This window comes from Tympanuchus pallidicinctus, unplaced genomic scaffold (genome assembly GCF_026119805.1).
Source record: "Tympanuchus pallidicinctus isolate F22 unplaced genomic scaffold, pur_lepc_1.0 scaffold2, whole genome shotgun sequence".
NCBI lineage: Eukaryota > Metazoa > Chordata > Aves > Galliformes > Phasianidae > Tympanuchus > Tympanuchus pallidicinctus.
The window spans coordinates 33,380,950-33,393,521 of record NW_026294721.1 but is presented as its reverse complement, the minus strand read 5'-3'; the positions used below and the strand labels follow the sequence as shown (position 1 = coordinate 33,393,521).

At 37.2% G+C, this 12,572-nt stretch overlaps 1 protein-coding gene across 15 annotated transcripts in view; it reads right to left on the bottom strand.

Moving 5' to 3' along the window:
- ANK2 (ankyrin 2) overlaps positions 1-12,572 on the bottom strand; it is a 175,876-nt gene that overhangs the window by 135,388 nt on the left and 27,916 nt on the right. For all 15 annotated transcript variants that reach the window (XM_052683268.1, XM_052683282.1, XM_052683269.1 and 12 more), the window contains exon 2: positions 401-502. In XM_052683268.1, the coding sequence (XP_052539228.1) occupies positions 401-502 (102 nt within the window). The remainder of the gene's footprint in view (positions 1-400; positions 503-12,572) is intronic.

Here is a 12,572-nt window from a genome sequence, read left to right as displayed (position 1 = left end):
GTTTTTTTCATAAATTGAATATTTTCAGGAATACAGCTATGTTTAGTGCTTACTGTTTCAGTTGGAACTGGAACTTCACAACAGTAGGTCCATTAGCCTTAGAATACCAGAAAATACCTTAAATTTTGATTTTACATATAGCAGTAATGTACATGTTCAAACCTGCAGGATACTGTCAGAAAGAAGAGCTCCAAAAGGCTTATGCAAAGCTTTATTTAAAAGCAATGTAGAGGCAATAACAGTTCTATATAGAAAGTTCCTACTGAAGAACAAACTTAAAGACATAGCTTGAGATGAATTATGACATCTACATGAGGTAATCTAGCTTGAAAATTCTAGTTTGGTGAAGAGGGTATGACTTGCATTTTCCTCGTATAGTTTTGCCCTTCAATTATCTTACCTGATTACATGTGTTAATGTCTATTCCACTTTTCAGGTATTCCACTACTTTGTCCAGATTGCCAGCTCTGGCAGCTCGAAGAAAGCTTGCATTGCTGTCAGACTGTAAAAAGATAAGCAGAAAAAATCTCTAATTAGCTCCTGCTTAAAAGAGATAATAATTTCATCGCAGTGAAAGATTTCCACATGTTATGCTGCAGGTGAATAAAACTGTGAAGAATTTGCATTGGATCTACACTAATTAACATACACAAACAGGGCTACACCGGTGCAAAACAGGAATCCTGTCAGAGTAAGCAAAATGGTGCAATAACTGCTGAATTTTAAAACTTAGCAAGAAGCAATGAAAAGACAGAAATCACAGTAACTAGTATTAACAACAAGGAAAAATAAAAAGCAACGGGTTTCCTAGTCATAGTTTTCTGGTTTCTATGTATGTGCTCAGAATGCAGGAAAATAATTAACCAATTGTTTTTGGCTAAGATGCTCACGCATCAGCTTGGGATTTGTTTTTGATGTACAAAGCTTCATGACTACAAAGCACGTTCATGCATAAATACTGGCTATACATGAGGTATAAATAATAATATCTAAAAGAAAAAAAATAATATCTAAGAGAAAAACGAATGTCCTACTATGTTTTATCTACTGTAACACGAACTGGGGCATGATAAACTGGGGAATAGGATCAGCAATGCAATTTGTTCTTGAGCTAGGTTGTGTGATGTATCGTTAAAGTGAGGGATCACAAAACGCTCCCGCCTTCTCATATTCAGCAACAATGATGCCATGAAATCACATTGGCTATTTGAACTAACATGCACTTTGCTATTCACCTATGCACGTACACACAGACAAATTAGCCACTAATGCAACCAACAATCCACGGAGAACAGAAAGTTGTGTAATAGAGGTATTCTGTATAAAACAGAACTGTATAAAACAGAATTAGCATTTGGGAACACACATACAGGGAGTAATCATCTTTGTACATAAAATAAGCAGTCTCCACACATCAAGTAAGCATATAGAGTAGGAGTGTTTTTCAGAAGGCATATAGGTAACCACTCAAGGCTGTATAGTGAGGTTGGGATACAGAGCCACAGAGGGTTTGCACACCACTGAGCCAGGCACTGAAAGTGTTCCTCACCTAATTGCACCTCTCTGCCACAAGCACCTGATGAGAACCACAGTTTTACCTGGAACAACCTGGAAGCTTCTCACTTCCAACTTATTAAGGCAGATCAACAAAGCTTTTTTTTTTTTTTCCACTCACCTGATCCATTACAAAACATTTATTTCTGTTGCCCAGATTACTGCACCATACTAACAACCACTGATTCCAACTTATCTTAATCTGAAACAGATGGATGTATTAAAATGATTCTTCTTACAAATGCACTACAAATCAAGATATAAATATTTCCTTTAAAATCCCTTTAAGTAAACTCCAGCATATTTTCCACATCTTTTGCTGTTAAGAAAACAGGCTGCCTTTCTAAAAACACAGCAGGGTGAAAAGGATGGTAGCACGGGAATTCACACCAACAGAAAGCTCTTATAGCTTCAGGCCTGAGACAATCAAGCACTCAGATGACACGGAGGCAGATGTCAGTGGGCACCTTAAAGAGATGCCATTTAAAACTAAATGGTAACTATTAGCACTGTGCTGTCTCCTATGCAGTGCATGTGCACACATACACACACACACACAAAATATATATTTTGATCTTAAATGTCCTTGAAACAACAGTTGTCTTGGTAAAAACGTTAATCAAGATTAAACACTAGAACTCACAAGCAGTAAATTCTGACACTCTTGAAAGTGATGGGAAAAATACCTTTGTCCTCAGTATGACACACGGATTACCTTTTTTAGTTCCATTTCTATTCAAGCTTTACAACAATAAATTAACATGCCAGACCTGAGATAATCTGTTTTCATACTTTAAAGAGGTTGTTAAGGTTGAATGACACTACAAACATCTACAACTTCTTTTTTTTATTAGGGATAAATCCATCATAGCTTGGTTTTTCTTTCACACAGAGTAACACAAAAGGCCAAAATGTTAAGTCCCCAGTTACTGCTGAAAGCTCAGATGGTACGTAGGACCATATATGCATGTTTCATTTGTTTCTGGCTAAGACGATGCAAGCAGCATTTTCAAAATAGACTCTCATTTTCTTGATGCATACTTCTGTCATCTAAAAATTAATGCAATGCACATCATTGCAAGATTCATTACATACACTTGAATATCAATTAAAATGCAGAATATATACTTCTTGTCAACATGAAGAATTATTATGAATTACCTATACATGATTAACTCCCTGTACAGAGACTTCTTTTCCAGAAGCATCTTTGTATGGTCTCATTCTGAAATAACAGTGCTTAATTGTGGAGAGAAGAGCAATAGAATAGCTAAAATCCCAGTAGAAAACCATGAGACCTCAATGTTCCCTTTAGATGTCTTGGAAAATATTAGAGCACATCATCTCTTTTCCCTAAACCAAAACAAAACAAAACACATGCTTTATCACTGTAGCATGTACTGATCTCACATTAGGTGAATAGAATTGTACCCATCTCTTTATAGTCCACCTTTCCTATTTCAAAATAGTTTCTTACAGACTCACATGTGAAGCATTAGCAAAACAAGTGACCACACATGACAACTATCTAGACGATCAGCATGCACTTACATGGAGTCATGCCAGGATTATCACTAAGACTTAGCAGCCAGGAGCAAGAGGGTCAACAGAGATTACATCAAATCACAGAGAGCATCTCCTGTTCTCTTTTTTATTTTAGGAACTAACAAAGATACTAGAAAGCAACTGATCAAGCCAAGATGGAGAGGAAGCAAGCAAGCTCACCAAGCCTGGTATTTTTACAGCCTCTCTTGCACAATGTTTCTACTACAGTATCTCTGATCACTAACCACTGTCATCTGGGGCAATATGTTATTCCACACAAAAATGCTCTTATTCAGATCTTACTAAAGATTGTGCTCTTATTTAAATCTTATTTAAATCAAACTGGAAAATACAACTAAACAACACAAACACCAATTCAGTCACTTCACATACAAATTCACGCACAAATATCAGTGTGTACTGATAGCTGAGAACACTCAAAGGTTCAGCACTGTGTTTTAAAGCTTGGAAACTGTATATCTATTTGCTTTCCTGATTTGGTTGTCATCTCTGATTTTTCAGCAAGTCATCAGTAGTTTCTCCTTTGTCCTGTTATTTCAAGGTCTTTAAAGTCATTTTTGTCAGGACTGTGCTCTCAGCAGTTTACTCACTTTGGCACATCACAAATTCAAACCCATCTCAAGAGAACTGTCTTAGGAGTCCATAGCAACTGTTTTCTGTAGTTTCACCATGCTAGGTAACCATGATTTGGGATCTGTGGATTTTTCCAGCTGACACAGTAATCTCATGACATTTCTTTTTTCCATAATTGCAGAATTTTTACTTGAATTCTTAATGCATTTCTGTGGCACAGAAGCTGACACGCTGGTTTTCGCTGGCTTGTTGACTGGTGTAGAAAAACTGTCAGCCAAATGTCATGCAAAGATACTTTCTTCACAACAACATGAAGCCAGAATCCACTGCACCATACACAGCACGCCATCTCTCCCTATGCAAACACCTCTCACATTTTTAAGTTGTACAATCATATGTAGATCATATACAAAAGCAAGCACTCTATCAAGCAGGAAAAGAAGAGATTACCAAAGAGTATGGCAAGTAGGTGACAAATATGAGAACATGAGACTGGAAGTCTGGACACATCCAATGCTGACATGTTAATTTGCAAAATCTTTCCTGGCACTTTGACACATCATTCAAACATAGGAATCTTTCTGTCTACATGGGGTTCACTAAGTTGCACAATTTAATCAGAACGTTATTAAGATGCCATTAGAACAAGATACAAAGAGCTGAAGAATACTTAGCTGGTACCTTATACTACAGGACAAAGTGATAACCTGGCTGAATTCAGCAGCTTTTTTCTAATGTACTATTCTGAGATCTCTAAACTGTTCCATGGAAATTTTTGGCTATTGTTAATTGTGCGTCTAACACTGGACTGCTCCATAACATAATTTCTTCTCACAGTAACCAAGGTTGAATCTGTACCATTTATTCTACATATATATATAATAAACTGCTCATAATCCAGGTCAACATACATTGTTACAAAATCAACCACCACCACCACAACACGTTACACACACATGTAGCAAGAAAGTGTTATGAGTCTATGACGACTATCATTTAACTTAGCTTTTCTTCAGCTTTTGAGTGAGGATGAACAATTCCAAACAGAAGTGAGAAATTTCCCTAGTACTACAAACAAATGAGCTACTGTGTAGAAAATAGTCACTGTAACCTTAGGTATACTCATAGCACAATGCAAAAGTGCTGATTTTAATTAGCTGGTTATCAGACTAGCTGATAAATATGTTATTAAATTTAGCATAATAAAAATGTGAGATATGTGAGAGGATAGAATAAACATTGTTTAAACAATGTTTAAGAAGTGGCTGAGAGGCCACATTTCATGCTAAATGCTATATCAGAATTTTGCTCAAATTTCAAGTGCACAACTCACAGAATCTTAGTAATTAAATTAGATCTGGAAATTAGTATTTTATTCCAATAGTCACAAACCTTGCCTTTTAGATCCTCTGTCCTCACTCTGGTTGCTTTTCCTGTTTCAACAGACCCCATCACTCACAGCACATACCATCATCCTGTTTCAAAGGCACTGTACTCATATGGCAAAAACAAATTGTGATGTGTGGTATTGAAGTCATACAATATATCCAACTCCCTGGAATTTCTCAACACATTCAGATTTCCTGGTGAAAACCAGCTTCACGCTCAACAAGAAAAGACTGAGCCAGAGGAGCCTTCTGTTCTCAGTAACTGAAAGCCTGCTTTTATGGTAACATTATTTAAATCATCCAAATATTCGTTTGAAATCATTTCTACAGCAAAATTGTACCTAATTTCACCAAATAACAGGAATGAGCCTATTCTTGGTCCACAACCCCAGATACCTCTCTGTGAAAATAAAACCTAGCAGTAAGATCTGTTGAATATTTTCACCTGTTAGAGTTTATTGACTGAATTGCAGGAAAAACAGAAGTCAAAACCAGTCTATAGTTAAGAAATAGATGTTTTACACCTCAATTTAACATATTTGTTCTGTGTAACATTTGTCTATGCATTAAAGTCTCTATCTAAAAACTAATAACCCTTTTAAATGTACTTCTCAAGCAGCCTCTCTGGGACTCTGTGCTTAGGATTTACAGAGAATGTTTATGCAACCAAAACTTTTGAAGAGGCTGGTCCTGACCAGCAAGTAAGCAAAACCTACTAACTGATATGCATTATATACATCAAGAAAGTCAAGTCACTAGTAGTTATAAAAACTTCCATGTTAAACTGAACCCTGTATTATTGTTTTACATGAAGTCAGCATGAAGACAGAATTGGTTAGTCTACAGGTTTTTCTGGCTGTTGATGCTACTCACAAAATCCTGAGTGGTAAGGAAGGGTTTGTTCAACAGTTGCTTCTATAATTGGTAAAATGCTCATTAAACAGCTCTTAATTGACTGGTGACTTATATTAATATATTCAGGTAACGTCTGGGATTGAGAATTCAGCTCAACACAGAATGAAATTTGCATAATGTAAACTCAGAATTTCATGGCTTCTTGATGTTATTCGGTACTTGAAAGATGTAGAGAGAAAAAATGGCATCAGTGTAAACACATTTCATTTATTTTTTATTATCAGTATCAATTTCTGCTCATACCCTTGAGACAACCACTAAATTTTATCCCAATTGGCTTGGTTATTCTCTGATTTCAGCAATCATCTGCTCAAACAAAACATCATTTAATTGGGTGCAACTCTACAAGGGAGCACAGATGAGGTGTTACCATTACTCAACTCATTTGTCACATATGTTTCTTTTGCCAGTATGGTTACTTTTTCCACACTAAAATCCAAACGTAAAAGGTAGGACTTGAAAACGAATGGTTTTTCTAAGGGAATGCTTTCTATAAATGTTGTCAGTTGCTCATATTTTATCTTTTACACCCTGAATTTTATTTTTTTTTAATTTTGTTTCTTTCTTTATTTATTTAATATTGCGCTGAATGCACTGCCAATCTTCAAAGAACAGCAATTGAATAATGATGATTTTGTGAACTATAAGCCTAAGTTAAGTAGTAGCTATGCCTGCATGAGGGCAAAGACTTTAAATTGTTTGCTAAATCTTGTCCAAATGGCACAAATAGCACAAATTCAGTAATCTAGCACTGGTAAATGTTCTTAATGATATGATAACCCTAATCAAAACATGGGTGACAGAACACTACAACAGGCTGCCCAGAGAGGTTGTAGGATCTCCTTCTCTGGAGACATCCAAAATCTGTCAGGACACGTTCCTGTGTGACCTGATCTACGTGTTCCTCCTCCAGCAAGGGGATTGGACTAAATGAACTTTCAAGGTCCCTTCTAATCCCTGTGATTCTGTGGCAATTTCCCCAGCTTTTAATAAAGTAACATTTATTACTTGAAAGAAAAGAAAGAATATACCAGTACTTTATTTTCAAATCCACTTCCTTTGCATATGTTTTCCTTTTGTTATTTTACAGGAAGACATGATGGAAGATGGATGGACAACGTGCTATTTTCTTATTTTGATTTCAAAAATGATTTCCAACATTCAGTTTTCCCCATTTAAGCAAACAGAGTAGATTTCCTGGTGAAAACCAGCTTCATGCTGGTTCATAGTAGAATGAATCATATCTGCTGCACCTGTTTTAGTTGTGCAGAATTTATTAATAAACCACCTTTTCTTGAACATCTCCAGTAACAATGACTCGGTCACCTCCCTGGGCAGCCTGTTCCAGTGCCTCACCACTCTTTCTGAGAAGAAATTTTTCCTAACATCCTACCTGAACCTCTCCTGGCACAATTTGGGGCCATTCCCTCTCATCCTATCTCTAGTTTCATGGGAGGAGAGGCTGACCCCCCACCTCATCACAGCTCCTTTCAGGCAGTTGTAAAGAGCAATAAGGTCTCCCCCTGAGCCTCCTCTTCTGCTGACTGAACAATCCCAGCTCCCTCAGCTGCTCCTCATAAGATCTGTACTCCAGACCCCTCACCAGCTTTGTTGAGTGAGCCATTCTCTGGACACATTCCAGGACCTCAATGCTTTTCTTGCAGTGATGGGCCCAAAACTGAACACAGTACTCAATCTGCAGCCTCTCCAGAGCTGAGTACAGGGAAACAAGCGCCTCCCTGCTCACCTCCACAGTATATGCTCATTATAAAACTACAGCTGTATTGCAATGCCATTATTCCCATAATGATGGGAAAAATCCCAATTATTTGTGCTGGTTGTTATTCTGTGACAGCTGAACAGTTTTTAAAACTCCTTTTAGAAATTCCAGTATTTGCAGATCATACATTTTCCAGACATTCTTTTCTTTCCAGTGTAATGTACAAATATTTAATCAGTTTGGACTTATTTTTAACCATGGAAAGAATAAGTGACTGTGTTCAGCAAATCAGCATTTGCTGAATTTTTACCACATCTTTGGACCAAATAGATCTCAAATTAATAGTGTTCATCACCAAAGGATGGATATATACATAACTGTTTTCTTGACTTTGGGCCAAGATTAGCAACAACAGCAGCAAAAGAGGAAGAGAAAACTAATGTGAAATCAACCCTTCTTTGAGCCAAGAAACAAATGTCCTCTATAAAACCTTTATGATACTTAGCTGCCACAGACAGCTGTAGGAGTCCTCCCACTACGTTCATTAACTAGACATACTGGACATACTGCCAGCTGACTTTTTCTATGTCAATGAAGGATCTGTGAGAACAGAGGCAAAACTGCATAGCTTTCTATGAAAAAGAACCCTGTAGAAGCCTTTTTTCAGCTGCAGTTTCCTTCTTGATTCTGTATTTGAAACAATGTTATTTTAATCCATACTGATGTTAAAGTATAAAGCCACATCAATAAAGGAGGCTTAATCCAGAACAACACACCAGTACTAGCTGAGCTTCAGACGTATGTAACCCCTGATATCCCACTGGGCTATTCACACCCTTAAAAAATAAATACATAAATAAAATTTGGGGTAAGTCCCAGCTTGGAAACAAAGCGTGCAAGTCAAATTTACAGTGATCAGGATGAACGTAAACAGAAACACAGTCTAGATTCAAAAAAGGAAAGAAAAGAAAAACAAAAACCCCTGCAAATTAATAAAAGATGGGTTTAAAAAATAAAAGTTTTTACCATAGTATAAGTGATCCTAAAAACTAGAAAAATCTTCCTATCTTTTACTACGACTTCCATTCTACTCTAAGAGTAGAAATAGATAATCCTTTTGTTTACTGGGAAAGTTTCCTGAACTGAAATTTGAGTGGAAGTCTAATTTTATCATTTACTGAAACAGAAAGGATTCACAGAATATTCAACTGAACCACAAGATCAGTCTCCTTTCTCCTGTGTGACACTTCCATTCACTGAAGTCTCTTCAATTCTGGTATGGAACCAAGATTCCCACTAAAGGAACAGAATAATACTAAAGGAAGCAGTAGTACACTGGATCATCTGGGCACCACATATTGAGATTTGGGGATATTTGGAACCCCTTCGGAAGTTGGCAGGCATCGACATGATTTCTGTGTCAAGTTTCCATTACTAACGATGGCCCTACATGGAGAAATAATGGTAATAATGTGAGAACACCTTTAGAAACAATTAGCATGCCATTCCAAAGACACCTAAGCAAAATCCAGCCTATGAATGAAGTTTATGACAGATAGTTGATGAAGAATTCTGTCATTAATTTTTCATCCTTTTCTATCTGATCTTGTCTCTGAAGGGATATTTTCTATTAAGAGAAACATGCTAACACTATCAGTGCTAATGAATCAGACAGATCAGACAGCTTTACTTACCTAAACACCATTAACCGATTGCCAATTGATTCAAATTTACTGGCACCATAAACAGAAAAAAATGATTTCATGTTCCACCGAGATGGACTAAAATAGATGCAAACAAAATGGGTGTTACTGAAAGGCAGCAGTTTCTAATTGAAAGCCAGTTCTGACAGCAAGACTCATCTTAAACACCTTCCTGTAAAGTAAGATAAAGCAGAATGTGAAGCAGTAACTGAATTATTTATAACTCCATCTTTTGTGGGATAAGAAGAAGAAAAGTTTCATTTAGTAGATTTTTTTTTAGGATTCATGCACAAGTAGCCCAGTACCCAGCACAGATAATTTCCTTTTGTCTCTTGACATTAGCTTATTCCCAGCTGGCAAGGAGTTACACCTGAAGCACATTCAAAGCAGACAAAATCCTTCTCCTTAAGCATGACACTTGATGTGTATGCAGTGGTTACAATGTTAACCAGTCAGCGCTTCCCCTTAATTCCCTGCATAACACTACCATGGAAACAAAACCTCTGTAAACTTGGGGCTTAATTCCAAATAATTCTGCTCTGGTCATCAGACAAAAGAACAAATTTTATCTAACTTCACCTGAATGAATGGCTCTTCGGCTGTATTTTCCACCACCTGTAAAACCCCCACTTTGGAAACTTGCAATTTCCTCTTCCTATTTAAAACTTTCTGGCTCCAATTCCACATGCTGTAGTAATGGGTGTAGCAGAACAATCTGGATCATGAGCCCCACACCCTCCAGTCACAGATACTTCCCAGATTTTGGAAACAGCCTACCAGTTCATCACTTCTCAGTGTTGCTGCATTGCAACCAGCTCCCTACACCAAGTGTCCTGCTGCCCTGCGTCATGATGCCAAAGCCCACATCACCATGGCTTTGCCTGCAAAGCAAGAATCTCTGCTGGGGGCACCTGAGCCTTCCAAGAGCAAATATAATTTCAAGAGCAAATAAGAAGGTAGTTAAACATCAAGGAGGGAAATCAATGCACAGCAAATGCGATGAACCACATGAACCACAGTGTTCAGCCACCTGAGATCTCCTGGTAGCAGCACATTAAAAAAAAAAAAAAAAAAAAAAAAAAAATCTGCAATGTATGATTGTGAAAGTAGTTTGGATTTTTGTTTGCTTTGAAATCCTGCTTTTACTTCAAAGGTGAACTCAGAACAGCATCTATCTCCCCATTTAAGAGAGTTATTTTGCATTATGTAGACAACTCAAGAGAGTCGTACAAACATACTCCTGATTTCTTCAACAAGATGGGTCCAAAGCAGCAGACTGTATTTGATTTTGGCTTAGAAAGATTAGATCATGAACAGCAATATTGCCACATGAATTCACCAAGTGTCAGGTAAATTATTCAATACTTCATATCTGGTAGAAGATTCATAGAGTCGTCACACTTAGCTTGATATAGCATCCCTTCTCAGGTACCCTTAAGACAGCAAGCACAGCCACAGCCGTACAGAGGCACAGGAAGCCTTGAGCTAACAGGTATTATGCTGGATGCTATATTCCTGTTTGAGAGAAAACAATGTACAACTTCTCCCTTCAGGACAAAACATGACTGACATTTCTAATCTACAGATATATATTTTTAAATTTTTCTATAAGGAATCATAAAAATAAATATAATAATGAACTACATTCTTCCTAGGGAAATAAGGCAGGCTATATTCCTTTGAAGTCTTCAAAGGACTGTAGCATCTGAACTACCACAGGTAAACCAAAGATCCAAAGCCAGGATCTTACAATGACACACCTATCAAACCGATTATCAAAATGCCTGATCTCTGCCTGCTATGAAAAGCTCTGAAGGCTGAACTAAGGAAGTATCTAAAAAAATAATCGAGGTTAAAATCACATGCTGCTGGACTTGGTTTGCTCCTGCCTCCTCACAGGCCATACCTTATGCAGAAGAGCAGCTCTGGGACTGTAAATTCAAGCAGGGGGAACTGCTGCAGAGTTTGCTTATTTGAGTTTTTCTTACCACAGGGAACCTCCATACATTGCCTAACAGCCTCAGCATAAGGGAAATATTATACTGTCTGTTCAAAGCAAAATAAAATAGACATCCTCCCTCCATCTCCGGCCATGCCAGGAAGCTCTGTGCTTTCACTGCTTTTCTTCCTTACTGCTGTTTCCCATCACAAATACTGGAGCTTATTTCTTAATTAAACAAAAACTGCTTGGTAAGAGAAAAAAGCTGCCTGAAAGCTCAAAGAAATAGCTTGATTTTATCATTTAAGTTGAACTAAGTTTTATTACTGAAGAATTGATCCAACTGTGTGGTCAGCTAAAAAAGCAGAACTGGTCAGAAAAATTTCAGTAAATTTTTTTTTTTTTTTTCCTACCAGAAAATCAAGACAATATCAAGCATATGTTCTTCTGGGACAGTCAGAACTTCCTGTGAGCTGCTGCTGAGAGCACCTCCAGTCTCCTCTTCCCTTCTTAGCTCTGCTGCTCCTCTGAACTATAGTTTCTATTATGCACTGCAGTAAGCCATGCAAATGCAAAGCTAAAAGACGAGAACAATTTTACTGTAGATCAATATGGGACAACATAAAATTTGAATGCATCAGTTTGTATGGTTTTCTGATCTTGTTCTGCTAGAATTTTTGATGTTAAGCCCTTTTGTTGATTTTCATGAAAATAACCATTTTAAAAATAAATTTGTCAAATAGAGGGGAAAACAATGGAAAACAAAGGCACTTAATTTGCTATCAATACTATAAAATATCCTCTCAGCCTTGCAAAGAGTTGTCAATGTACCCTACTTTGCATGCCTGCCTCCTGTTCACTGCCGCACTACTCTACATAAAGACATCCTCTGCTGCAAACACACAAAGTAACATCATGTACTGGAGAAAACAGTTTTAAAATTAAAAAAAAAAAAACAAAAAAACAAAAAAAAAGCCAGACAGATCCCGACTTCTGTTCTGAGAACAAACAGTGTAGGATCATTTACGGTAGTCACATTAAACTAGGATAGCTGATTACATCCATTCATTTGCAGGACTTGCTTCACTAGTGGTGTTCTCTCCACATACCTAAACCTTTGGGTAGTTGACAGTACTTCTCAGCTACTGCACAGCTTAGCAACAGCTACTTATTAATCACAGTTAGTCACTGCAACAAAATAGAACTTGAACATA